The following is a 25754-nucleotide window of genomic DNA, read 5'->3' as shown; positions in this document are numbered from 1 at the left end:
GGATCCCAGGGGATCCCAAGACCCCCTCTGACCCCCTCACCCTCCCACCCTCCTGCCTTGGGGGGTCCTCGAGGGGCTGGCGTGAGGGGGACCCCAATGTCCCCTTCAACACCCTCGACCTCCCACCCCACTGCCCCTGGGGGTCCTGGAGGGGCCGGTACCTGGTCGGGGGCGGCGATGGCGCCGGCCAGGAGGGGGTCACAGTCCTTGTAGAGGGCAAACATGACGAGGCCACAGGCGACCGCGCTGGAGACGATGCAGAACAGCCCCACTTGATTCACCAGCAGCGCCCTGTGAGCACGGGGAGGGGGGTGAGGAGGGGGCCCGGCTGGGTGTGGGGGCCGGGCAGGGCTGCAGGGGCTGTGCAGGGGTGCCAGGTTCATACAGGGTCCGTTCAGGGGTGTATAGGGGTTCATATAGGGCCCGTGTAGGGTCTGTGCAGGGGCACAGGGTCCATGCAGGGGTACAGGCACCGGTCTGCCTTAGGGGACAAACTCACAGAGCGGGATCCAGACGATCCCAGCCCCCCTGGACTCACATCTTGGCCTCCCTCTCGGTCCTGCAGGCCACGTAGCGCTGCACTTGGGCCTGGTTGACGCCGTACATGGAGAGCCAGACCAGGGTCCCGCCCAGCAGGAAGGTCCACACCGTGTACCGGCTCCGCGGGTCCGGGTTGAAGCTGGGCACGGTGGCACAGTGCCAGGGTGAGGGGTGGGCTGGGCTGGCACCAACACCCCCCCGACGCCCTGGGGCGAGGGGTGAGTGGGGCTGGGATCGACCCCTAAGCACCTCAGGGCGGGGGGAGCGGGGTCTGCACACCACAGAGTGGGGGGACTCACTGACCCCTGAGGAGGGGTCTGCACACCACAGGGTGGGGGGACTCACTCTCCAAAGTTTATCCTGGAGCTGTTGGCAGCGATGCCCAGCACCTTGGCGGGACCCCCCACCAGCAGAGACCCCCGGACGATGACGGCGATGAAGCCCGAGAGCATGACAAAGACCTGGAAGACGTCGGTCCAGATGACAGCCTTCATCCCACCCTGCGCCAGACGGAGCTGATGGTGACCACCAGGGACCCCCAGGGCCACCGGGACCCCCCGGGGGCTCCCCCACTCACGATGGTGGTGTAGAAGGTGCAGATGACCCCGGTGGAGAGCAGGGAGGCCCAGATGTCCAGCCCGGTCACTGGAGGGGAAGGGACGGTGCTGAGCAGAGCCCCGGGTTAAATGTCACCTGTGGTGGGACAGGGCCGGGGTGTCCCCAGCGCAGGGACAGGGACAGGGACAGGGACACGCCGGGGAGCAGCCCCACACACACACACCTTGGTTGAGGATCAGGGCGGGGGCGTAGATGACGATCCCCGTGTAGAGCATCTGCGGGAAGAGGGGGGGGTCAGCACCGGTCCCACCGGCCCCGCGGGGACGGGGACGGAACGTGACGGCGCTGGGAAAACACTGCGGTTTTCACTCAAAACAGGGCTCCCGCCGGGAGCCGCGCGCTCGGAGCCAGGGAAAACACGAGCACGGGACCCAAGGACGCTCCCCAGGGGCTCAGGGCAGCGCCGGCACGGCCGGGTCCGAGCCCCTCCCCGCATCCCCACCGCCCCCAGCCCAGCCCCGCGCCGCCGGCACGCACCGTGGCCACCACGTACTGCAGGGTCCCGCACAGCCGGACGCTCCTGCTGAACCGCCGCTCCAGGTACTGCCGCAAGGACAAGGACACGGAGCACGTCGGGGCCGTCCCGGCAGCGGGAACCTTCCCAGGGCGGGATCCCCGTGTGCCCCCCCAGCCCCCTGCCCACCTCGTAGGTGCTGGTGAGCCCCAGGCGGTAGAAGACGGGCAGGAAGAGCTGGGCGGTGAGCAGGGTGTTGATGAGCTGTGCCATGCACATCCAGAGGAATTTGGCGCCGTACCGGAACGCCTCCGCCGGCACTCCCAGCACCTGGATGGCCGACATGAAGCTGGCGGAGAGCGAGAGCCCCACGGGCAGCGCCGACATGCGCCGGCCCCCCGTGAAAAAGTCCTCCGAGGTTTTCTGGCCGCCCCTGGCGAGGCCGTGGAAGAGCCCGATGCCCGTGGAGACGAGCAGCATCAGCCCGAAGACTCCGTAGTCCCAGAGGCTGAAGGTGAGACGCTCCGGAGCCCGGATCTCCGGGCTCCCCGTCGGGGCCGGCATGGCTGTGGCAAGGGGGGAGCCCCAAACCGGGTAACCGCGGGAGGACGGGGACACGGGGACACGGCACCCGCGGCTAGGCCGGGACACGGAGACACCGCTGGAGGGTGAGAAAATTCCTTGGAATTATTGCCCAACCCCTCGTGCGGGAAGGAGGGAGCGCGGATTGGGGAGCAGGGCCCTGCCCCGCCCTGTTCCCTTCACACCCGTCCCGGGCCAGGTCTGTGCCAAGGGCTGCGAAGGGCAGAGCTGCACGAGGGACAACCCGAATTTGGCGTGGGAATTACCTCGATACCTCCTGTCTGCAGCCAAGAGAGGCAGCGCCTGGTCCAGCTGCTCCGGGGAAGCGTCGGCACCCAAAGGACACGTCCGGGAGGGAGGGAAGGAGGGGAGGGAGCGACCCCTCCCCAACCAGCCCAAACAAGGAGGGGCAGAGCCTCCGGCAGAGCCGAATTTATCTCCAGCCGAGGGAGGGGGAAAAACAAACCCGAAGGAAACCTTCACCCAGAGAAAAGCAGGTTGTTTGCAGGCAGCTGCCTGCGGAGCGGGACGGACCGGCTGCCGGGGCTGAGGAGCAGAGCAGGGGCTGCCCGGGGGTCCCGGGGGGGCTTGGTGGGTCCCAGAGGCTGCTGCGACGTCCTCGGAGGGCGCGGAGGGAAGGCTGTGCCTCGAGCTGCTCCAGCCCTGGGGCAGGGGGACGGCGGGAGGCAGGTTCAGGCCGTCGGGGAGGGACCCTCAGTGGGGAGGACGGAGCCGTCGGGGGCCGTGGCCATAACCCCTTCCCTGCCGTGCCCCCGGCTCCGCTCACGGCCCCGGCGGTGCCACCACATCCAGACCCCGGAGGGAGCCGGGCGCTGACCCCCGGGAGCGCGGGCACAGCTCTGACTCTGGGATTTGACGTGGCACCAGGCCTGGGGCTGGCCCGGCTTCCTCATTCCCTGGCACAAACGCCGCTTTGTCGTTCCTGGCCCTCGGACAGGTTTGGGGATTTCCACCTCTCTGCCCTAAGCCCCGGCATCGAGATCAGATTTGGGACTGATTTGGCACATCAGAGCCCTGATGTGGGGACGGAGCTGATGCAGGGGCACAGACTCCTCTGGTGGGTCACCATCGAGGCACGGTCCCCTCCAAGGTGTCACCACTGGGGCACCGTCCCCTCTGAGGCATCACTGAAAGGCCACCATCCCCTCCAAAGCATCACCACAAGGGCACTGTCACCTCTGAGGCACCACCAGGAGCTCACTGTCCCCTCCAAAGCATCATCGTGGGGGTATTGTCCCCTCTGACGTGTCACCACAGGGTCACTGTCACTTCCAAGGTGTCACCAGACGGGGGCCATCCCCTCCATGGGGCAGAGGAGGGTCCCTGGGCCCTGCCTCCAGCCCTGGTGACACTGTTGTCCCCATCACCTGTCCCCGGGGGCCAGGGCGGGGCAGGATCCCTTCCACACCTCCCCGAGCTGGTTGGAGCAGCTCCAGGGGAAAAACGCCAAGATTTGGCCACATCCTGCAGCAGGTACGTGTGACACGCACGGCACCGGGCCCGGCACACGCCCAGCACTGCGATGGCACCCGGGGCACGACAGGGGAGAGGGGATAGAGCTGCCACTGAGGGTCCCAGCAAGGGGGTGCAGGACGGGGGCAGGCAGCACCCAGGCCCTCACCCTGGGAAGGGATGTCCTGGGAAGGGATGTCCTGGCAGAGCATCACCTACCCCTGTGGTACCCACGGCACCAGGACAGGGGTCTATTGGGGTGCCCGGGGCGTGCCCAGGCTCCCTGCCCCTCACTCCACCCCGTCCCTGCACCCTGGGGTGTCTCCCCTGGTCCCCCCTCCCCTGCCAGGAAGCCACGCGCCAGGGAGGCCTCGGGCAGGAAGGAAGTCACCCGGGGGACTTTTTGTCTCTCTCCTTCACTCGCAGCCACCTACGCACCTCCAGAGCCCCGGTCTGGCGGCACACCCTGCCCGGGACCCCTCCCCGGCACGGCAGAGGTACCACACGAGCACGGGGGGCTCCGGGGGATGGAGCCGAGCCCTCCCTGAGCGATGGGGCAGAGCAGGAGCGGCCGTGGGACAGGGTGGGAGGGGGGTTATCCCACCTCGGGACTCAGTTTCCCCTTCACCCCTCCCAGGAGGGGCCGATCCCAGCCCCGGGGCTGCCGCGGGTTCGATCGCGGGGTTTAACCCCGGGGAGGATGAGGAGGGAAGGGCAGGGAAGGGGAGCCGGGGGGTCACTCTGAGCCCCCCTTTTCCCCCGCAGCGCCTGCCATGGCCCCGCTGGGCGAGGACACGCCGCTGATCGGGGGCCGCTCCTGCAGCCTCTCCTCGGCCGAGCCCGGCAAGACCGGCACCCTGCGGGTGCTGCTGTACCCCCGGGCACCCGCCCCACGCAGCCCCCCCGGCGCCCTCACCTTCAGCTGCGGCGAGTTCACGGCCGAGGAGCTCTGTGTGCGCGCGGCCAAGGCCTGCGGTGAGCCCGGGGTGCCAACCTGGGGCTGGGCAGCAGATCGGGGTGCCGACTGTGGGGCTGGGCAGCAGCTCGGGGTGCCGACCCTGGGGCTGGGCAGCAGCTCGGGGTGCCAACCCTGGGGCTGGGCAGCAGCTCGGGGTGCCAACTATGGGGCTGGGCAGCAGCTCGGGGTGCCGACTGTGGGGCTGGGCAGCAGCTCGGGGTGCCAACTATAGGGCTGGGCAGCAGCTCGGGGTGCCAACTGTGGGGCTGGGCAGCTGGCCATGGGCACAGGATCCTGGCTGTGGGCTCAGGTTACTGGCCATGGGCTCTGGTTCGGGGCTGTGGGCTCAGGGTACTGGCCGTGGGATGGCGGTCCCAGCCCTGGGATGGTGGCCCCGTGCCCGTCCTGGCTGGGGGTCCCAGCCCCACCCTCCACCCCCAGGCGTGCTGCCCGTGTGCCACCCGCTCTTCGCCCTGGCCACGGAGGATCTGAGCTGCTGGTTCCCCCCCAACCACCTCTTCACCGTGGACGAGTCCAGCAGCCAGGTCGTGGTGTACAGGATCAGGTACAGCCCCAGCACGGCCCCCGGGACCCTCTGGTGGGTTCTGTGCTCCGGGGGATGCAGCACTGAGACCCCCCCGCCGGCCCCATCAGGTTCTTCTTCCCCAACTGGTGTGGACTGGGACAGTCCCACCGCTTCCAGCTGCTGAATGAGCGGGCCAGCCCCGTCCTGGACTACCCTGTCATCGATTACCTGTTCGCCCAGGTGAGCCCTGCCAGGTGGCACCTCTGTCCCCGACTCCTGGCACTGCAGGTGGGGTCCCGTGTGGCTTCTCGGGTGTGTGGTACGTGTTGACCTCAGTGCAGTGATGCCTTCATCACGCTGGGCTGTGCCACCCTCCTCCTCCTCCAGCACCCACAGGTCCCTGCAGGATGTGGATCCTCTTACCTGGCTCACCTGGAGCTGCTCGTGGGGCACCCCAGGTTGCTGACATGGGGGTCACTGTGTCCCCTGGGTGGTCCCTGCCCCGGGGACAGAGCCGGGGAAGCAGCAGGAAACCAGAGCCCAGGGTGGGATGTGACTCACGCGGGCACTGGGACAGGGGGACAGTGTGTGGTGCCACAGACTGGGGGTCCTGTGGTGCCTCAGGTGTCCTGGCAAGACAGGAGGTGGGAGAACCCCCCCAAACCCTCGTGTTCCCCCCAGTCCCGCAGTGACTTCGTCGAGGGCCGCGTGGCCGTGGGGCTGAGCCTGCCCACGCAGGAGGAGTGCCTGGGGCTGGCCCTGCTGGACATGCTGCGCATCGCCAAGGAGGAGAGGCAGAGCCCCGACCAGGTCTGCAGCCACGTCAGGTGAGCTGGGGGCACAGTGGGGCACTCACGGGACAGCCTGGCAACCACTGGGACAGCCTGGCATCCATGGGGACAGCCCAACACCCGTGGGGAACACCTAGCATCCCTGGGGAACACCTGGCATCCCTGGGGAACACCCCGTCACCCGCCTGTGCCTCCCGTCCCCGGCAGCTACAAGTCCTGCATCCCGGAGCCGCTCCGGAGCCAGATCCAGCAGCACAACTTCCTCACCCGCAAGCGCATCCGGCGCCGCTTCAGCAAATCCCTGCGGAAGCTCGGGGGCTGCCAGACCGACGGGCCCCACCTGAAGCTCAAGTACCTGCTGGACCTGGAGCGGCTGCAGCGCCGCCGGGCCGAGGAGAGTTTCCGTGTCCGCTCCCCCGGGTCCCCCGCGGGCATCACCATCCACGTGGCCGGGGAGAGCGGCGTGTCCTGGAGCTGCGGCGGCTCCGAGGTGCCGGGGCGGAGCGGGGGGGCTGCGGCGGGGGTCCCGCGGTGGGATGGGGTGGGGGGACGCGGCTGTCACGCCGTTTGTCACCCCGCAGAACCGCCAGCACTTCTGCGACTTCCCCGACATCGCCGACATCAGCATCAAGCAGGCGGGCGGGGAGGGCGGCCCCGCGGAGACCCGGCTCGTCACCCTCACCAAGGCGGACAACCGCGTGCTGGTGAGCCGCGGGGGTGGGCTGGGGAGCCCCCCGGGGGGCCGGGGGGCTGGGGAGCTGACCCCCTCCTCCCCACCCTGCCCCAGGAGGTGGAGTTCCCCACGCTGCGGGAGGCTCGTTCCTTCGTGGCTCTCATCGACGGCTACTACCGGCTGACGGCGGACGCCCAGCACTACTTCTGCAAGGAGGTGGCCCCCCCCCGGCTCCTGGAGGACGTGGAGAACCAGTGCCACGGGCCCATCAGGTGGGTGCCGGGACCCCCCCTCGCCAACCCCAACCCGCAGGTGACAGGGGAAGGGGTCACCCGGGGGGAGCCACGGGGGCGGGGGGGACCGGTCCCACCCCCCTCACTGAGGAGGGGGGGACACGGCGGGGAGGGGTGGGCAGTGGGGGTCCCCGGGGGGGGTCCCCGAGCAGGGTCCACCCCCAGCCCTGCCTTTCACAGCGCCGAGTTCGCCGTGACCAAGCTGAAGGCGGCCGGGAGCCCCCCCGGGCTGTACCTGCTGCGCCGCAGCCCCCAGGACTTCGACAGTTACCTGCTGACCGTCTGCGTCCAGGTGAGACCCCCCCCCTGCACCGGGGGCTCTGGGGGTCCGGGACCGTGGGGGTCCCGTCACTGGGAGAGAGGGAAACACCCACCTGGTGCCTGCTGGGACGGTGCCACCCGCGGTGGGACGGGCACAGCCCCGGGGCTGCCGCAGGCACCAGCAGGGCAGGAGGGGTTTGGGGGGCTCTGGGGGGTCCCCACTCTGCTGATCCCGACTGATCCCCCCCCAGACCCGCTCCGGGCAGGACTACAGGCGGTGCCAGATCCGCAGGGACGAGGAGGGACACTTCTGGCTGTCGGGGGTGTCGCGGAGGTTCTGCAGCCTGCGGGAGCTGCTGGACACCTACGGGCACCGGGGGCTGCAGGCAGAGGGGGCCCGCATGCACCTGGGGGCCTGCTGCCCACCCCGCCCCAAAGGTGACACGGGGGACGTCACAGAGAGGGTGCTGCGAGGTCACAGATTGGGCTGTGACATCACAGAGCAGGCTGGGAGGTCACGGGGTGACCTATGACATCATAGAGGGGATGGTGTGACAGCACACAGCTGCTGTGGGACACGGGGAAGTGAGTTGTGTGAGGTCACAGAGCGGGCTGTGACATCATAGAGGAGGGCTGTGGGACATCACAGGGTAGGCTGTGCCACAGAGCTGCTGTGTGACATCACAGAGCAGGCTGTGTGACGTCACAGAGCAGGCTGTGTGACGTCACAGAGCAGGCTGTGAGGTCACAGGACGGACCATGACATCACAGTGGGGCCTGTGTGACCTCACAGCTGCTGTGTGACATCACAGAGCAGCCGTGTGACGTCACAGAGCAGCTGTGTGAGGTCACCAGGTGGGTGCCCCCTGCCCTGCCCCCCCTCACGGCCTGTCCCCCCCCCAGAGAAGTCCAACCTGCTGATCGTTCGGAGCGGGGCCCCCCCGCCCCCCGGCTCCCCCCCGGCCCCCCGGCGCCGCAGCCTCCACCAGATGATGTTCCACAAGATCGACCCCCAGAGCCTGACACGGGTACGGGGGGGCCCGGGGCGGTGGGTCGGGGGGGGCACAGGGACAGGGACCCCCCAGGACCATCCCCCTGTCCCGGCAGGGCGAGAGCCTCGGCCAGGGCTCCTTCACCCAGATCTACAAGGGCGTCAAGCGGGACCAGGAGGAGCAGGAGGAGGGGGACGGGCCCCGCCAGACCACCGTGGTGCTCAAGGTCATGGACAGCAGCCACCGCAACTGCTCCGAGGTGGGGGGGGGGCACAGCCCCCCCGAGGCGGCACCGGGGGATGGGGGGTGTCCCCAGGAGCCCCCCCTGAGCCGCCTGTCCCGCTCCCAGTCCTTCCTGGAGGCAGCCAGCACCATGAGCCAGCTCTCCCACAAGCACCTGGTCCTGCTGCACGGCGTCAGCCTCGGGAAGGACAGTGAGTGCCGGGGGAGCACAGGGAGTGCCCAGGGGGGAGCACAGGGAGTGCCTGGGGGGGGAGCCCAGGGAGTGCCTGGGGGAGCACAGGGAGTGCTCGAGGGGAGCACAGGGAGTGCCCAGGGGGGAGCACAGGGAGTGCCCGGGAGGAGCATAAGGAGTGCCCAGGGGGAGCACAGGGAGTGCCCGGGGGGGAGCACAGGGAGTGCCCAGGGGGGGAGCACAGGGAGTGCCCAGGGGGGAGCACAGGGAGTACCCAGCCCTGCTGTGCCCCGGGTGACCCCCCTGCACCCCCCCAGGTGTGATGGTGCAGGAGCTCGTCCGGCACGGCCCCCTGGACCTCTACCTGCGCAAGAAGCAGGGCGAGGGCTCGGTGACCACCAGCTGGAAGCTGATGGTGGCCAAGCAGTTGGCCTATGCCCTCAACTACCTGGTGAGCGGCTCCGAGTGCCCGTGTCCCACGGTCCGTGTGTCCTGCCGTTCTCCTCCGTCCTCATCCCACGGTTTCCAGGCATCCACGTCCTCTGGGTCCGGCTCACCCGCCTCCTGCAGCAGCCGTGCATCCCTGGCACATCCCACACACATCCACAGCTCCCAGGCATCCGTGTCCCATGGCCCCCACAAGTCCATGGCCCACAGCTCCCATGTATCCATAATCCCACAGTTCCCATGTATCCATACCCCACAGCTCCCACACATCCCTGTCCCATGGATCCCATCTATCCCATGCTCCCATGCATCCACATCCTGTGGCTCCCACACATCCCCGTTGGTTCCCCCCCATGGGTGGGGCCACACTGAGGGTCCTGGTCCCTCTTCCCCCCCTCCAGGAGGACAAGAAGATCACCCACGGGAACGTCTCTGCCAAGAAGGTGCTGCTGGCACGGGAGGGGGACGCGGCCACAGGGACCCCCCCGTTCATCAAGCTCAACGACCCCGGGGTCAGCGTCACCGTCCTGGCCCCAGACAGTGAGTGCTGGGGGTCCTGGGGGGTCTGGGATTGCTGCCCCCCCCCAGGTGCTGAGCAGGGCCATCCCCCCCAGTGCTGGTGCAGAGGATCCCCTGGGTGGCCCCCGAGTGTGTCCGGGATCCCAAGAGCCTGGCACTGCCCGCTGACAAGTGGAGCTTCGGGGCGACCCTCTGGGAGATCTTCAGTGGTGGGAACATGCCCCTGAGCCTGCTGGAGCCCCAGAAGGTGAGGCTGCCCCAGCCCCCTGCATCCTGACCCTCCTGATCCTTCCCAGTGCATCCCAACCCTCCTGCCCCGTCCCACTGCAACTCGGCCCTTCTTCTCCATCCCTCCTGCCCCATCCTGGTGCATCCCATCTGTCCTGCCCCATCCTGCTGCATCCCATCCCTCCTGTCCCATCCCGCTGCATCCCACCCCTCCTGCCCCATCCCGCTGCATCCCACCCCTCCTGCCCCATCCCACTGCATCCCATCCCTCCTGCCCCATCCTGGTGCATCCCATCCCTCCTGCCCCATCCCACTGCATCCCATCCCTCCTGCCCCATCCCGCTGCATCCCACCCCTCCTGCCCCATCCCGCTGCATCCCATCCCTCCTGCCCCCTCCTGCTGTATGCTGACCCTCCTGCCCTGTCCCACTGCATCCCAATCCTCCTCTCCCACCCCTCCTGCCCCATCCTGATCCTCCTGCCCCACTCCACTGCATCCAGACCCTCCTGCCCCATCCCTCCTGTCCCGTCCCCTTCGCATCCCAAACCTCCTCTCCCCTTCCATTGCATCCCAATCCTCCTGCCCCGTCCTGCTGCACCCGGGCCCCACTCACTCCCCCAGCTTTGGGGCTGTTCAGGGGCTGTTCGGGGCGGCCCCAGACACCCCCCAGCCACCCCGGGCCCCCCCTTCCCACCCCTGCAGAAGCTGGATTTCTACCAGAGCCGGCTGCAGCTCCCGGCTCCCAAGTGGCCGGAGCTGGCCACGCTCATGGCCCAGTGCATGGAATACGAGCCCCAGCGCCGGCCCTGCTTCCGCGCCCTCATCCGCGACCTCAACAGCCTCATCACCTCCGGTGGGCCCCGGGGCTGGGGAGGGGGGCACGGGGCACCCCCACAGCGCCCTCACCACTCACCTCCCCCAGACTACGAGCTGCTGTCGGACCTGTCCCCCGCGGACGTGGCGCTCCGGGACAGCCTGTGGGGACACGAGCCCCTGGCCGTGAGCCGGGACCCCGAGCACTTCCAGGAGCGGCACCTCAAGTACATCTCACTGCTGGGAAAGGTCTGGGCCCTGACCCCCAAACTTCAGTGCACCCCCTCCTCCCTCACCTGATTCGGGGCGTGGAACATCCTTGCTTTGCTGAGAAACGCTTGGATTGTGCCCTGAGAGCGGGATCTTGGCAGGGATAACAGGCACTGGGAATATGGGGTGGGGCTCTGGGGCACATCCCTCGTCCCAGCCCGGCCCTCCCCCCGCAGGGTAATTTTGGGAGCGTGGAGCTGTGCCGCTACGACCCCCTGGGGGACAGCACGGGCGAGCTGGTGGCGGTGAAGAAGCTGCAGCAGGACTCGGCCAAGGAGCTGCGGGATTTCGAGCGGGAGATCCAGATCCTGCACTCGCTGCAGCACGACTTCATCGTCCGCTACCGCGGCGTCTGCTACAGCCGGGGTGAGCGCGGGGCGGGCAGGGGGCGGGCAGGGGGCGGGCAGGGATCCCGCATCCCGGTTCTGCCCAAACCCCGGCCGGAGGGTGACGGATGTGGCTCCAGGATGGCGGGGGCTGCGGCTGGTGATGGAATTCCTGCCCAACGGCTGCCTGCGGGATTACCTGCAGAAGAACCAGCCCCGCCTGGACCACAGGGCGCTGCTCCTCTACGCCTGGCAGATCTGCAAGGTGGGGTCGCGGCGGGGGTGGCGGCAGCGGGGGTCCTGCTCTCCCAGGGTGGAGGGGGTGGATCAGTGCCGGGGATCGCCCGGGGGGTCGTGGTCCAGCCGGGACGAGCCCCCAGGGATGCTCACTCAAGGGACCGTGGTCCGGCTGGGATGTGGTTCAGCCCCCCGGGATGCTCCGGGGTCCCGGTTCCCGTGAACATTCCATCCCGGCAGGGCATGGAATACCTGGGGGCGCAGCGCTGCGTGCACCGGGACCTGGCCAGCAGGAACATCCTGGTGGAGAGCGAGAGCCACGTCAAGATCGGGGATTTCGGGCTGGCCAAGCTGCTCCCGCAGGACAAGGACTATTACGTGGTGCGGGAGCCCGGCCAGAGCCCCGTCTTCTGGTGAGAGGGGGAGCACGGGGGAGGCCACGGGGGGCTGCAATCCCAGCTGGGTCCGGTGCTCAGCGTCTCCCCTGCGGCAGGTACGCTCCCGAATCCCTGGCAGAAAACGTCTTCTCCTGCGCGTCCGACGCCTGGAGCTTCGGGGTCCTGCTCTACGAGCTCTTCACCTACGGCAACAAGAGCAGGAGCCCCTCGGAGGTGAGACCCCCCCGGGCTGGGGTCCCGCTGCGCCCCCCTCCCCGGGGCGGGGGTCCGTTACCTGTGGTAGGAGCCCCCCCGGCTGACCCCGGTGCCGACGGCCGCCCCCGCAGGAGTTCCTCCGGATGATGGGCACCGGGAAGCCGGCGCAGATCATCTGCCACTTGCTGGAGCTCCTCAAGGACAACCGGCGCCTCCCGGTGCCGTCCGGCTGCCCCGCGGAGGTGCGAGCCCTGCCCGGGCTGTTGGGGGTCCCGAGGGGGGTCCTGGGGGTCCCCCCGCTCCCCTGAGGGCCTCCCTGTCCCTTGTCCCCAGGTCTACTCGCTGATGATGAGCTGCTGGGCCTTCACCCCCGGTGCCAGGCCCGCTTTTGGGGAGCTGTCCCCCAGGATCGAGGCGCTGCGGGATGGTCGGAGCAAAGCCCGTGGGTAGAACCCCCTCCCCCAAAACTCTCCCCCGGCTGGGACCCCCGGACACCCACCTCCCTCCTCGGCACCGTGTGGCCACAACGACGCTTCAGGGAGCTCTGAGGGGCACAGCGTGGGGGGGACGAGACCCCCATGCCCCTCTCCCATGGCACACAGACCCCCCCTCGAACTGCCCCTTGGCTTCCCCCCTCCCCTTCTCCCTGTTCCTGCCTCCACCATGGCAAATTCAGCCTTATTTTATTAAAGTTTGGTAAATTTTCCATCTGGGGTGAGGTGAGGGCGGGCCTGGGGAGGGGGGACACGTGGGGAAGGGGGGTGTGGGCGTCTGGTTGCTGTGGAGCTGCTGGGAGAGAGCGGGTGCCCGTGGCACATCCCGGTGAGGGGGCCCCAGCTTGGCACTGTGGGGTCAATGCCCACCCCAGTGGGCTCGGGGGATTCCTTTGCTCCCACCCTGAGCCCATGATCCCCCCCAAAACCAGCCCCCTCGTCCCTGCACCCCCTCGGAAAGGCTCCAGACCCCAAATCCTCATTAGCAACACGCACTCGTTTCTTCTCCCTCTGCCGCCTTTGGCCACGGGAGGGCAGATTTGGGGTGAAACCAGACAGGAACAGGCCCGGAGCAGCGCGGAACTGAGCCCGAGAGCTGGGATTCAGCATTCCAGACACCACTGCCCTCCTGGAAGGACCACCCCTGGGGTCCCCCTCCCCAGTACGGAGCGGCAGCTACAGGGGTTGGGAGGGAACCACAGCCCAGGGGCTCCTGGGGTGGTTCCTGCCAGCTCTGGATCCTCCTCAGTGGCCCTAAAAGATGCTCAGACCCCCTAGAAGATGCTCCCCCAGCCAGGGGTGGAACAGCACCTGCCCCAGCCCCAGGTTGCAGGAGGTGTCCCTGAGATCCCACCGCAGCACATCCCTGTGCTCCCGCCGCTGGCTGAGCTTCCCAGCATTCCAGGGGCTTGGGAACACCCCCACGAGGCTCCCTCAGAATTCCTGCCCCAGGTCCTGGGGACCAACTCCTGCCTCTCAGGGTTCACCAGGGGTGATTTAGAGGAGGAAAAGTCAGGGGATCACTGGGGCCCCCCCGGCACTTGCCAGGGCCCGGAGCAGCACCGGGAAGGACGGGCAGCTCGGAGGAACTGGGAATGTCATGCACCAAGGGGGTGGGCACAGCCCCAGACCCCCCCAGAGAGACCCCCTGGACCACCAGAGCTCCCCCAGAGCCAGCTCAGTGCCACCCTCCCACTGAGCCTCTCCCGGAGCAGTGATCCCAGTGGCACCAGTATCCTGTGGGAATCCTCCCCCTGCCCGCTGCCACCCACCCACCCACGGGCACAAAAGGAGGTTATTAGAAAATAAAGGTTATTAGAAAATAAAGTGTTTAATAAAAGAGCAGCTCCTGCTCCCTTCACAGCACGGGGGAGGGCGGAAGGGGGGTCTGACGCGGTGACAGCCACGGGGAGGGGGAACAAGGAGAGGAGGAGGAGGAGGAGGAGGAGGAGGAGGAGGAGGAGGAAAAGGGGGGCTCCCACCCCGCAGCACCCCCCCCTCCCCAGCCGGCCTCCAGCCAGTGTTTCAAGTTCACACAACCAAGGGGGAAGCCCGGGGGGCTCGGAGGGTCCGGCGGGAGGTGGCTCAGGACCCCGCCAGGTAGATCCCTGCGGAGGAAAGGTGGTGAGGAGGGGTGGGGGGAACACCCCCGGCACGAGGATGGGCATTGCCAAGCGGCCAGGGCTCAATGCCAGCACCAAGCGGGGCAACCTGCACCCTCCCGGGCTGGGCATAGCCCAGGGAGGGAGAACTGGAGTTTGGGGACAGGGGAGGGGACCCCATCCACCCCAGGGTCACAGGGAGCAGGGAAGGGACCCCGTGGGCTGCAGGAAGGGACTCCGGGCACCCTGGAAAAAGGATCTCATGCACCCCAGGGCCGTGGGGAGCAGGAAGGGACCGCTGTGGACCTTGGGGAAGGACAGGGAAGGGACCCTGTGCACCTCAGGACACAGGGGATGGGGAGAGGACCCCCTACCCACCAAGGCTGTGGGGAAAGGACCCCACGCCCCCGGGGTGTGCCCCCTCCCCAGCTGTACCTGTAGCAAACCTCTTCTTGACCAGCGACATCCGGTACCCGGCGCTCGCCAGCTCCACCTCCACCCCCGACAAGGTGCTGCCCTCGCTGCTGAACTGGGCGGCCACGGGACTGGGCTTACTGGGCCCCCCCAGGGGCTCCCAGCTGGCCGAGAGCCGGCCACAGCCTGGGGGGACAGAGGAGGGGTTGGGGGGGTCTGGCCCCTGCGCCCCCCTGCCCCGTGCCCTCAGGGTGGGCACAGACTCACCTCCCTGCCCCGGGGCACTGGGGACGTCCAGCAGCTTCCAGAGCAGCCTCTTCTCCTCCAGGTTCCTGCCGGGACACGGGAGTGCCCTCAGACCCCCAAAGCCCCCCTCCACTTCATCCTGAACCCGCCTCCCTGCCCTCCTCACCCTGGAAGCACCCCCATTTCCCAGCTCAGGGTCTCAAATTCCCAGTTCAGCATCGCCATTTCCCAGTCTGGGGCTCCCCTCTCCCATCCTGGAGGGGTTTGGAACCCCATAGCCTGTGTCTCCCACCCTGGTGGGTATTTCAGACCCCCAGTCCCGTGTTATCCATCCTGGAGTGGTTCAGGATCCCAGACCCTGCACTTCCCACCCTGGGGAGGGATTGGGACCCCCACTCCTACGTTTCCCACTCTGGGCAGGTTTGGGACCCACTTCCCACTCTGGGGGTGGGTTGGGACCCCCACTCCTGTGCTTCCCACCCCAGGGAGGTTCAAGATCTCCAGTCCTGTCCCTCCCAGCCCAGTGGGACTGTGACCCCAGTGCTGTGGGACTGTGACCCCCAGTGCTGTGTCCCCCCCCCAGTGCTGGTCCCACCCCCTGCCCCGGTACCAGCTGGCCGCGGGCTGCAGGCGGAGGTTGGTGAGGGGCTCCTCGACGGGCAGCAGGACGTGGACGTTGGCGAGGGGCACGGGCAGTGCCAGGGCGCCGGCGTTGTAGCCGTAGTCGACGCTGACCCGCGTGGCCCCGGGCGCGCAGTCCCAGCGCACGCAGAGCCGCAGCGGCGCCGAGCCGGGGCCCAGCCGCGAGAACTGCGGCACACGGGGGGCTCAGGGGGGCACCCAGACCCTCCCGCCCTCCAGGGGGGGCTGCTGGGGAGGGTCCCGGCTCTCCTCACACCCAACACCCCCCCGGGGCTCACCTGGTACTTGAGCAGAGCCACGTTGTAGTAGGAGGCGGCCGGGCTCTGCTCCGCCTGCCGCTGCAGCTGCCCCGTCAGCGCTGCCATGTTCAGCCAGAAGTCCCTGGTGCTGGGGTCGCTCTGGGAGGGGTCGCTGGGGGCACGGGGTGAGAGGGGCACCCCCAGAACCCGGCACCCCCACACCCAGCTGCGCCCACCGGCTCCCCAGGACACCCGGACCTCCGGGGACCACACGTACCCCACCGCCAGCCCCCCGTGGCTGTGCCCACCCTCTCCCAGGGTGCCCGTGCCCCCTGCCCCGCTGCCCCCCCCCGCCGAGCAGGGTGTCCCCGTGGCCCCCCACCTGTAGAGCAGGTCGGTGTTGGGCAGGAAGTGCTCGATGGCCCCCGTGTTGAGCAGTCGGAAGCTGAGCACGGGGGGGGCCGCGGTGCCGCTGAACACGCGGACGATGCCGGCGGGGAAGGACATGGTGAGCTCCCCCGTCACCTTCACCAGGCAGCTGCTGGGGACAGGCCGGGGGGTCAGCGGGTGCCCCAGGCAGGACGCAGTGGCTGGGGGACCCCCAAAGACCCCCCCGTACCTGTCGGCGTCGCGGCCCTTGAAGTAGGCGTGCACGTACTCGGTGAAGGCGGTGGCCACGGGCAGCGCGTCCTGCGAGCCCAGCACCACGGGGCTGGGACCCCGAGACAGCCCTGGGGGGGGCCAGGGGGGCACACGGGGGGGTCAGGGCACGGGTGGGACCCTCACCCCACGCCCCACGAGCCCCCCCAGCACCCACCGAGGGCCGGCTGGGACACGGCGAAGAAGCCGCGCTCGCTCAGGCTGGCGGGCGCCGAGTGCGAGGGGCCGCAGCTCCAGGAGGGCGAGGGGCTCAGCGAGCGGGACTGCCAGGGCAGACAGGGGCAGGGAGGGGAGGCTGGGTTCAGAACCCCCCTTTGGGGGGGTCCCAAAGCCAGGCCCTGAGCCCCCCCCAGCCCCGGGCACGCACCAGGTCGCTGTTGCTGCCCACGGCAGGGCCGGCCGGCGGCCGCTTGGCGCGGGAGCGGCGAGGGGGGGCCACGAGAGGGACGTCCCGGGGGGCTGCGCTGGGCCAGGCGGGGAGAGAATCTGGGGGGGGGCACGAGTAGGGGGGGGAGGAGAGAGCCCTGCCGTGGCAGGACACCCGGGGGGGTTCCTGCAGGGGCTCATCAGTGCCGTGAGTTGGGCAGGTCTCAGCCCTGTTCTCAGCTGGGTTGGGAAGGGGAAACGTTAAGGGTAATGGGGGGGTTAAAATAGGGGTAATGGGGGGGTACAGGTAAGGGGAACAGGGGGCAGGGTTAAGGGTATTGGGGGGTAGAGTTTGGGGTAATGGGGGGTACAGGTAAGGGTAATGGGGGGCACAGGTAAGGGTAATGGGGCAGGGTTAAGGGTACTGGGGGGCAGAGTTTGGGGTAATGGGGGGCACAGGTAAGGGTAATGGGGCAGGGTTAAGGGTACTGGGGAGCAGAGTTTGGGGTAATGGGGGGCACAGGTAAGGGTAACAGGGGGCAGGATTAAGGGTACTGGGGGGCAGCTCCCCCCTCCACTCACCCGGCTCCGACTGCGACGTGGGGGCCCCCGACGTGCCCCCCTCACTCAGCCTCGTCCCCGACCCTTGGCAGGTCCACGGAGAGGGGCTGGAGGACTCCCCCCCACTCAGGGGGGCCGGCGAGGAGGAGGAGGAGGAGGCCGAGTTGGAGGAAGGACACGTCAGCGGGGGCTGGTCCCCCCCGGGGCTGCGGGGTCTGACCCACGGCGGGGGCTCCCCAAAAGGGTCGGGCGAGGGGGCTTCCCGGGGGGCTGGGCCGCTGAGGCAGCGGCTGCGGCCCCGGGGAGCAGCCCCCCCGTCTCCCCAGAGCCCCTCGGCCCCGGGGCCGCCGAACACGGCAAAGTTGGGGGGCTCGGGGAGGCGGCCGGAGGGGCTGTGGGGCCGGGGGGCCCAGGCACCGGGGTCCCGGGGGCTGGGGGGCGGGGGGGGGTCCGGGAGGCCGCCCTGCTTGGGGAGGGGGCTCTGCGGCGTCCCCGGCTGGGGGGTCCAGGGTCTGGAGTCCGGGGAGGGTCCGGGCGCGGGGTGGGAGGGTGAGTCCAGGCCGGAGTCCTCCACGTTCTCCGGGGAGGAGGAGGAGAAGGGTGAGGAGGAGGAGGTGAGGACGTAGGCACGGGGGGCTGCGGGAGAGCCCCGGTCAGAGCACTGGGGGGGGGGGACGACACACGCCAGATATCCCCCATCCCACCCCCCAAATCCTCACCCGGGAAATCCTCGGCTTCGAACGCCGACTCCAGGGGGGGCCCGAAGAGAGCGGCGGGGGGCACCGAGTCCGGGGGCATCTTCCCAGGGCCGCTGTGCCAAGGACAGAGGGGGTGGCTCAGTGCCCACCCGGGACCCCCCCAAGGATGGGGGGACCACCCCATGGCACCCCAATGTCTCCCTGACCCCACGTACCTGTTCACCTGTGCTGCGGGGAGACCCCTCCCTGTGCTGTCACCTGTGGGGAGAGGGGACACTGCAGAGCCACTGCACCCCCCCCAAGACCCCCAAATATCCCTGGGACTCCCCCACACCCCCAGGACCCCCCAGCCCAGCCTCACCCGCCGCCAGCGTCCCCTCGGGGTCCGTGTCACTCGGGGCCGGGGTCAGGGATGCCACGTGTCCTGCAGAGGGACAGGGACAGGCAGCGTTAGGGGACGCGGAGCCACGGGGACCCCAAAGCTGTGGGGTGGCTCAGGAGGGCCGGGATGTCCCCAGGGTCTGGCACGTCCCCACGGTGACACTCACGTGACGACTGTCGCCTGACGGTGCCCTGCAAGAGAAGGGGACGGGGGTCAGATGGCCCCGGCGGTCCCGGGGGGTCCCACGGCCTCCCCCAGCTCACCCCAATTCCGGGGGGAAGGATGAGGTTCCCCACGGTGGCCTTGAGCTGCTCCACGGAGGCCTCGGCGCTGCCGGGTCCCTCCCGGGGCTGCACCGGTTTGATGTGGACGTAAAACTTGCGCGGTTCGTCCTCGTCGTAGTCGGAGTCGCTGGAGGAGCAGCCGGGATTCTCCGCCTCGGCTGAGCCCCCCCCCGTCAAGGCAATTCCCGGTGCTTGGAATGCCCCCTGGACACCCCAAAAATCCCCCCCCTCCCTGCCCCAGCCCAAGGATACTGCGGGCGATGTCGGGGCGCACGGTGAATCCGTCCTCGTCCACCTCCGGGCAGCCCTGCGGGACACACCCGGACAGGCTCTGGCTTCCCAGCGCTCCCAGCACGGGAGTGCCCACAGCATTCCCAGGGCTGGCACTGGGATACTCACCAGCATTCCCAGGGCTGGCACTGGGATACTCACCAGCATTCCCAGGGCTGGCACTGGGATACTCACCACGTCGTTATCCGGGGATTCCCTGGGGAGTGACGGGGGAAGCGTTAGATGCTGAAGGGGGGAAGTGATGCAGGACGTGGGATGCGGGGATGTGGGAATTCAGGGATGCAGGATGCAGCATCTGGGAGTGCAGGGATGCTGGGGTGTACAGTATGGGGGGGTGGAGATACGGAGATGCAGGGATGTGGGAATGCACGGATGCAGGCATGCAGGGATACGGGAATTTCAGATGCAGGGATGCAAGGACGCAGAAATTCAGGGATGCAGGACGTGGGGTGCAACAATGCAGGGATGCAGGAATGTAGGCACATGAGGACACTCGGATGGAGTGATACGAGGACACTGGGACGTGGGATGTGAGCACACTGGGATGTGGGATGTGAGCACACTGGGATGTGGGATGCAGGATCTTACACAGCATCACGCTCCCTCTCCTTACGGCTCAGCCCAGGGATCCGGAAAGCTTTACTCCGGCTCCTCTTGGGTCCTGGGAAAGGGGGGGGGACACAGAGTGAGGAACAGCCCCCCCACCCCCCAGAATTCCCAGTTGGATGCAGACGTACTTGCCTTCCTGCGCTGGAGCCAGCCGGTACTCGTCGAAATCCAGCGCTCCTGCCATGGATCAGGGATCAGCCCAGGATCGTGGGATCCACCCTGGCACGGGGGGGGTCCCCCCTCCTCACCTGGCAGGGGTCCCCCCTCCTCACCTGGCCGCTCCCTCCCCGTTCCCTTGCTCTCCGCAAACCTCCGGAGCAGCATCTCGGTGCCGATGTTTTCCACGTTTTGCTTGAATTCCTCGTGGACCTGGGAAAAAAAAGAAGGGAGGGGAGGGACAAATGAGACACAGAGGAAAAGGGGGGAACGGGAGGGAGGTTCACCCAGCTGGGACCCACCTGCCCGATCTGGACGTGCGTGTCCTCCACCGAGTGGGAGTAGGAGCCGATGAGCCCCTTCATGTGGCGGAGGTGGGCTTCTTCCACCTCCTGGAAGCGCTGGAGCGGGAAAGGGGGGGGTCAGGAAGGGTGGGATGTCCCCAGGGATCAGCAGGTGGGCAGGGAAAGGGGTTTGGGAAGGGTGGGACATCCCCAGGGCTTGGCAAGGCCAGGGTGGCACGTTCCCAAGGGACAGCATCCCCAGGGAAGGGTGGCCAGGAAGGGGGGAATATCTCCAAGGAATGGTGTACAGTCAAGGTGGCATCACCAGGGAAAGGGGCTTGGACAGGGTGGCACATCCCCAGGGGATGATATCCCAAGGGAAGGGTATTCCCAGGGATTGGCATCACCAAGGAGTGGGGCTCTGCCAGGCTGGCACACCCCAAGGGCCAACACCCCCAGAAAACTGGGATCATCCAAAGTGGCACTTCCACAGGGAATGGGGCTCATCCAGGGTGGCACATCCCCACAGAAGGATGCTCTGCCAGGCTGGATCATCCTGCTCCCTGCCTCCACTTCACCGGGAGTCTGAGGAGTGCCCTGGGCCCCTGGCTCCTGCATCCCACCCCTTCCCACCCTCCAGCAATGCCCACCACGGGCAGATCCCAGCAGTCCCAGCCCAGCAGTTCCCACCACGGGCAGATCCCAGCAGTCCCAGCCCAGCAGTGCCCACCACGGGCAGATCCCAGCAGTCCCAGCCCAGCAGTGCCCACCATGGCCGAGTCCAGCATCCTCTGCTCGAAGTCGGCCCGGGCCGCGTTGTACTTGTCGACCGCCCTGCGCAGAGCCTCGCCCGCCTTCCGGGACTTGAGCTCCGCCTGCGGCACCCCCGGGGGGACAGCGGGGACAGGGGACATCCACGGGGACAGGGGACATCCATGGGAACGACAGGGATCGTCAGAGAGCGGACAGGGACCATCCATGGGGACAGGGACCATCCCAGGGGGACAGGGACCATCCACGGGAGTAACAGGGATCATCAGAGAGGGGACAGGGACCAGTGACAGGGACAGGGATGACAGTGGGGACAGGGACCATCAGAGAGGGGACAGGGACCACGGGGGAAGGGAGGGGACCACCAGGGAAGGGACGGGGATCATCCCAGGGGGACTGGGAACATCAAGGATGGGACAGGGACCATCCCAGGAGGACAGGGACCATCAGGAAGGGGACAGGGATCATCCACAGGAATGACAGGGATCATCAGAGAGGGGACAGGGACCACTGAGGGGGGACAGGATCCACCTGGGGAGGAAAAGGGACCATCAGGAAGGGGACAGGGACCACCCAGGCGGGACAGGGACCGCTGAGGGTTGAGACAGGGACCACTGGGATGGGGACAAGAACCACAGGGAAGGGGACAGGGACCACTGCGGGGGCACTGGGACCACCCCCAAGGAAGACAGGGACCATTTAGGGGGGGTCAGGCACTATCAAGGCAGGGACAGGAGCTACCATCAGGGGACAGGGACCCCCAGGGAGGGGGTCAGGGACACTCTGGGAGGGGGACAGGGACACTCTGGGAGGGGGATAGGGACACCTGGGGGGGGGTGTCTCACCTTGTCGATCTCCTTCTGGCTGGTGCCCTCCTTGCGCAGCCGCTCGTACTCCTGGCACTTGCTGTGGTAGCTCTCCTTGGACTTGGGCAGCAGCTGGGCCACCCCGTGCAGGAGCTGCACGGCCTCCAGCGTCCCCGACACCTCCTCCTTGGACTGGGGGGGGGCACGGCGGGGTGGGCAGGGGGCTCTGGGGCACCGGGGAGGGGGGCAAGGGGGGGGGAAACAGAGCAGTACCTTCTTGTGCACCCGGCCTTGCTCCTCCCCGTAGCGGGAGATCTCCTTGATGAGGTCGTGCAGCTTCTTCATCAGCTCCAGGTGGCACAGGGCCAGCTTGTCCGAGGAGATGCGGAAAACCTCCCACAGCGGCGCGAAAGTCCTGGGGGGGGGGGAGGGGGGGGACGTGGGAAGGATCAGCGGGGCCCCCCCCGTCACCCCGAGGTGCTCCAGACCCCCCTCGTACCCCAGCTGGGTCCCGTTGGTGGCCATCTTCGACAGCTTCACCATGGCCTTGGCGTAGTTCTCCTCGATGGCGGCCCTGGGGACGGCGGGGGGGGGCTCTGGGGGTGGAGCCGGCGATCCCGGGGACCCCCCCTGCCCACCCCCACGGTGACCCCCCGCCCCGGTACCTCTCCCGGACGAAGTCAGCCAGTTCCTTGGTGGAGATCTGCCCGTGCTTCATGTTGTGGTAGAGCACGTCGAAGCCGTGGTTCTTCTCGCCCTGCCAGGGGACACCCCCCCCTCTGTCAGCTCCCAAACCCCACCCAGCACCCCGCGGGGTGGGACCCCCACCCACATTCCCCCTCTCCCAGGACGGTGCCACCACCGGGAAGCCCCATTTGGGGTGGCCTGAAGGCCCCCCCGGGGTGCACAGGGGGGTGAGCACAGGGGGGTGCTGAGCCCCCCCCCCTTCCCTGGATGCTCCCCGGGGAGCAGAGGCAGGAAGGGCTGGGCTGAACCCCGGCGTTCCTGGGGGTTATTTCGGGTGCCCCCCACCCTGTGGGGGTGGTTCCCCCCCTGTCCCAGCCGGGCTGGGGGTGCAGGTGGCACCACGGGGGGAAACTGAGGCAGGAGGAAGAGGAAGGCGCCGGCAGCTGCCAGAGCCCGGCAGAGACCAACCAGGAAGCACCGGCCACGCGACTTCCCCCCGCCCAGGGCACCCGGGAGGGCCGGGGATCCCCAGGGAGGGGGGGGCAGGGATGGCACCGCAGCCGCGAGACCCCCACCGAGACCCCCAAGCACCCCCCCCACCGCCCCCCCCAGCAGTTAATTTGCAGCGTTAACGAAGGTGTCAGGCCCTGAAAACCAACCTCTCCCCAGGGTGGGGGGGCCCCCTGCAGTGAGCCCAGAGGGTGGGGGGCACCCGAGGCGGGGAGGCACCCAAGGGTGGGGGGTCCGGGCTTACCCAGAAGTGCTCGGTGAAGTAGGACATCTTGGAGGGGGGGGCGCGGGGACCCCACAGCTCAGCTCCCGGCGCCCTGGGGGGACACCAGGACCTCAGCGGCGGGGTCTGGGGGTGCCGAGCGGACCCCCCCCCTCCCCGCACCACGCCTGCACGCACCGCTAATTATCAGTTTTCCCGGGAAAACGCAGCCTCGTGGCCATGGAAACCGCAGGCTCCCCCCTGCCGCCCCCCCCCCTCCCCACCGCGGACCCCTCCCCAAGGTGTGTGTCACCCAGGGGTGCCGGGGGGGGGCTGTGGAGGGTCCGGGGGGGGCCCTCGGGGCCGCGCTCGGCCCGACATCAGATACGCAGATCAATAATAAATGAGCGGCTGCTCCGTGCGGCGGCGGCTGCTCCCACACCCGGCCGTGCCCGTGGCCCCCAGCCCCCCCGAAACAGCCCCCAAAAACACCCCCCGCCCCGCCCGGGGAGCCCCCGCCCCCCACAAAGAAGGACCGAGGTGTCCGGACCCCCCCCTCGCCCTCCCCGACCCCCAAATGTGGCGTGCTGGGGGTCACCCAGGGGAGCAGCCCCCCCGGCACTCAGCGGGGGGACCCCATAGCTGAGCCCCCCCCCGGCTGTGCCCCCCCCGGCCCCGCTCCCCGTCATGCACCGCAGAAAAACAGGAAACCCCGAAAATTCGCGCCTCGCTGGTGCGACGGGGAGGGCCCCCCCCGCCACTCACCCTGGGCTCTTGGGGGGCTCGCGGGGCCCCCCCGATCATCCTCGGCGCGCCGGGGGTCTGGAGGGGGGGGAAAGGGGGAGTCAAGGCACGCGGCAGCCCCCCCAAAGCCCGCTCCGAGCCCCCCGGATCGGTCGGTCCCTCCGCACGGACTCAGCCACCTGTGTCACGAGCGGGGCGGGCTCAGCGTGGCCCCCCCCCCACTTCCCCCCTGTCAAAGCGTGGGGGGGAGAGAGGCGGGGGGGTTCGGGGGGGGGGGGTCAGGGCCCGGCGGACCCCCCACCCCCCCGGGGGTGGCCGCAAACGCCACGAACCCGCCGCCGGCCAAAGTCCCCCGGGGGAGGGGGAGGTGGCCGCGGCCACCGAGTCCCCGAGCGGGACGGGGGGTGCGGGGCGGGGGGGCTGCGGCAGAACCCCCGCTGGACCCCCCCGCGCCCCCCGCCCGGGCGAGCTCCGAGCACCCGCAGCCGTGACCTTCAGCGGGGCGCGGGGGGCGCGGGGACCCTCCCGAGGGGGCACGGGGGGTCCGGGGGGGCCCAGCTCGGGGAAGGGCCGCACCTCCGCCGGAGGGGGGGCGCGGAGGGGGGGACTGTGCACCCCCAAACCCTCCCGGGGCAGCGAGAGGCACCGCGGGGGGCTCGGGGCGCGCACCCCCCCAAATAAAGGAGGGAAGGCGCTAAAGCGAAGCTCCTGCACCTGCAGCGCGGGGGTCTCGGGGGGCAGGGGAGGGTGCGGGCAGCACCGGGAGCGGGATTTTGGGAGGGGGCACCGCATCGGTGCGCGGTGAGACGGGCTTTATTAAAAGGGGGGCGGGGGCTGCGGGGCGGGGTGCGCTGCAGCGGGGGGTGCCGCGCTCGAGGGGGGCGCGGGGGGCCCGGTGGAGGGGGGCAGCAGGGGATGATGCTGCGGGGGCGGCGGCGGCGGCGGCGGGGGGGGCACCGCGCGGGAGCGGCACGGCGGGGGCTGCACGGCGGGACCCCGCTGCGGGGCGCGGGGGCCGGGGGTCGCTCCCCGCGGGACTCACCTGCGGGGCCGCCTCAGCCGCCGCCCCCGCCCCGGCCCCGCTCCCGCTCCGGCCCCGCCGCCGGGACCGCGCCGCGGCCGCCCCGGACACGCCCCCTCCCGCCGCGCCGCGCCCCCATTGGCTGCCGCGCCCGGCAGCGGTTACAGCAGCCCGCGGCCGCCGCCTCTGATTGGCTGAGCCGCCGCCGCGCCGCGCGCGGGGAGGGGGCTCATTTGCATCTTTTAAAGCGGCCGCCGCCCCGAAAAGCGCCCGGGGAGGGGCGGGAGCGGAGCGATGCGGGGCGGGGGGAGCGGAGCTGCCGGAACGGGAGAGCCGTCCCCGCGGCTGTCACCGTCCGGGGGGATGTCACCCCCCTCCCCGGGCTGCCACACCCCGCGCTGGCACCCCCCCTTCTCCCCGCGCTCGGGGTGCTGCTCGCGGTACAGGCACCGCCACGACCCCCGCGGAGGACCCTCGCCGGCTGCCGCCGCACCCTCTGCGGTGCCGGGCTCCCCCCCCCCCGCGCCCCGGTGCCACCCGGTGCCGCGCTCACCGCTGAGCTCATGCCCCGGCTCCGGCTGACACCGGCGCAGCTGCGGGCACGGAGGCGGGTGGGGGGACCCGGGAGGGGGGGCCACATTCCCGTCGGGAATGAACCCAGCATCAACCCAACCAGCCCGCGGTGCCACCGGAGCCGGGGCCGCGGGGACGTCACGCGGCGGCTCCGGTTACGGTCCCTTTTGTCCCGTCCACACCTGGCAGGTGTCCCCGCGGTGAGGTGGCACTGCCAGGACGAGCCGGTGCCACCGCGGCGGCCCGGTGGGGTCTGGAGGTTGGGGATGGAGCGGGCGGTGGGTTGGGGACCCCTCCCCACCCCGCGCACGGCTCAGCCAGGATCGGGCCTCTGCCGGCGCTGCCACCGCGGTCACTGTCGCCTCGGTGCCCCCGCGGTGTCCCCCAGGGCGTTGGCAGCTGCCAACGGGGTGGCGATGCTGGAGAAGCCCCCCCGGTGCCGCCGGAAAGGGGTTGGGACCCCCCCCTCCCCACGGCCACCCTGGACTCAGCACCGGGAGCCA

At 69.4% G+C, this 25754-nt stretch overlaps 3 protein-coding genes and 1 long non-coding RNA gene across 5 annotated transcripts in view; 1 reads left to right on the top strand and 3 right to left on the bottom strand.

Moving 5' to 3' along the window:
- Positions 1–4397, bottom strand: part of SLC5A5 (solute carrier family 5 member 5) — a 7557-nt gene extending 3160 nt beyond the window's left edge. The window contains exons 1-8 of the mRNA XM_039387262.1: positions 2461–4397; positions 1802–2273; positions 1636–1701; positions 1322–1373; positions 1118–1185; positions 886–1040; positions 539–679; positions 127–291 (exon numbers count right to left, since the gene is read on the bottom strand). Coding sequence (XP_039243196.1) covers positions 127–291; positions 539–679; positions 886–1040; positions 1118–1185; positions 1322–1373; positions 1636–1701; positions 1802–2176 — 1022 coding nt within the window. The 5' untranslated portion in view covers positions 2177–2273; positions 2461–4397. The remainder of the gene's footprint in view (positions 1–126; positions 292–538; positions 680–885; positions 1041–1117; positions 1186–1321; positions 1374–1635; positions 1702–1801; positions 2274–2460) is intronic.
- A 43-nt stretch (positions 4398–4440) lies between these two features.
- JAK3 (Janus kinase 3) lies at positions 4441–13843 on the top strand. The gene is made up of 23 exons (XM_027730982.2): positions 4441–4642; positions 5067–5190; positions 5280–5391; positions 5833–5978; positions 6150–6432; positions 6524–6646; positions 6730–6887; positions 7089–7200; positions 7421–7607; positions 8073–8197; positions 8277–8420; positions 8511–8595; positions 8894–9027; positions 9425–9563; positions 9638–9789; positions 10474–10624; positions 10694–10833; positions 11031–11220; positions 11321–11445; positions 11658–11830; positions 11911–12028; positions 12142–12252; positions 12344–13843. The coding sequence occupies exons 1-23, from the start codon at positions 4441–4443 to the stop codon at positions 12458–12460; spliced, it is 3351 nt and encodes a 1116-aa protein (XP_027586783.2). The 3' UTR covers positions 12461–13843.
- LOC120324467 lies at positions 8841–11182 on the bottom strand. Its single transcript, XR_005565808.1, has 3 exons — positions 10881–11182; positions 10685–10746; positions 8841–9159 (listed from the first exon to the last, which is right to left on the bottom strand). It is a non-coding gene; the product is annotated as an uncharacterized LOC120324467 (long non-coding RNA).
- FCHO1 (FCH and mu domain containing endocytic adaptor 1) lies at positions 13816–23963 on the bottom strand. 2 transcript variants are annotated; one of them, XM_027730983.2, is made up of 28 exons: positions 23679–23963; positions 22956–23028; positions 22180–22271; positions 22014–22088; positions 21788–21929; positions 21554–21706; positions 20708–20812; positions 19956–20054; positions 19770–19866; positions 19630–19674; positions 19477–19549; positions 19063–19084; positions 18850–18904; positions 18577–18755; positions 18480–18504; positions 18293–18355; positions 18147–18189; positions 17953–18044; positions 17255–17869; positions 16674–16792; positions 16464–16569; positions 16266–16377; positions 16029–16187; positions 15686–15818; positions 15376–15575; positions 14787–14851; positions 14541–14705; positions 13816–14111 (listed from the first exon to the last, which is right to left on the bottom strand). In XM_027730983.2, the coding sequence occupies exons 2-28, from the start codon at positions 22980–22982 to the stop codon at positions 14089–14091; spliced, it is 3084 nt and encodes a 1027-aa protein (XP_027586784.1). In that variant the 5' UTR covers positions 22983–23028; positions 23679–23963; the 3' UTR covers positions 13816–14088. The 2 variants fall into 2 exon arrangements, with proteins under 2 accessions (XP_027586784.1, XP_027586785.1); XM_027730984.2 differs by having other exon boundaries at positions 16029–16184; positions 23679–23962.
- Positions 23964–25754: the final 1791 nt, after the last annotated feature.

The sequence above is a fragment of the Pipra filicauda genome, unplaced genomic scaffold, assembly GCF_003945595.2.
Source record: "Pipra filicauda isolate LSUMZ 115617 unplaced genomic scaffold, ASM394559v2 scaffold548_size709544_pilon, whole genome shotgun sequence".
NCBI lineage: Eukaryota > Metazoa > Chordata > Aves > Passeriformes > Pipridae > Pipra > Pipra filicauda.
The sequence above is the reverse complement of the archived record's forward strand: the minus strand, read 5'-3'. Positions and strand labels throughout refer to the sequence as shown.

Coding starts and splice junctions, on each gene's coding strand:
- JAK3 (XM_027730982.2), top strand. CDS start 4,441: ATGGCCCCGCTGGGCGAGGACACGCCGCTGATCGGGGGCCGCTCCTGC. Junction 6,647..6,729: donor AGGCGGACAACCGCGTGCTG/GTGAGCCGCGGG, acceptor ACCCTGCCCCAG/GAGGTGGAGTTCCCCACGCT. Junction 9,028..9,424: donor CCTATGCCCTCAACTACCTG/GTGAGCGGCTCC, acceptor CCCCCCCTCCAG/GAGGACAAGAAGATCACCCA.
- FCHO1 (XM_027730983.2), bottom strand. CDS start 22,982: ATGTCCTACTTCACCGAGCACTTCTGG. Junction 21,707..21,787: donor AAGGCCGGGTGCACAAGAAG/GTACTGCTCTGT, acceptor GCCCCCCCCCAG/TCCAAGGAGGAGGTGTCGGG. Junction 18,905..19,062: donor AATCCCCGGATAACGACGTG/GTGAGTATCCCA, acceptor TGTGTCCCGCAG/GGCTGCCCGGAGGTGGACGA.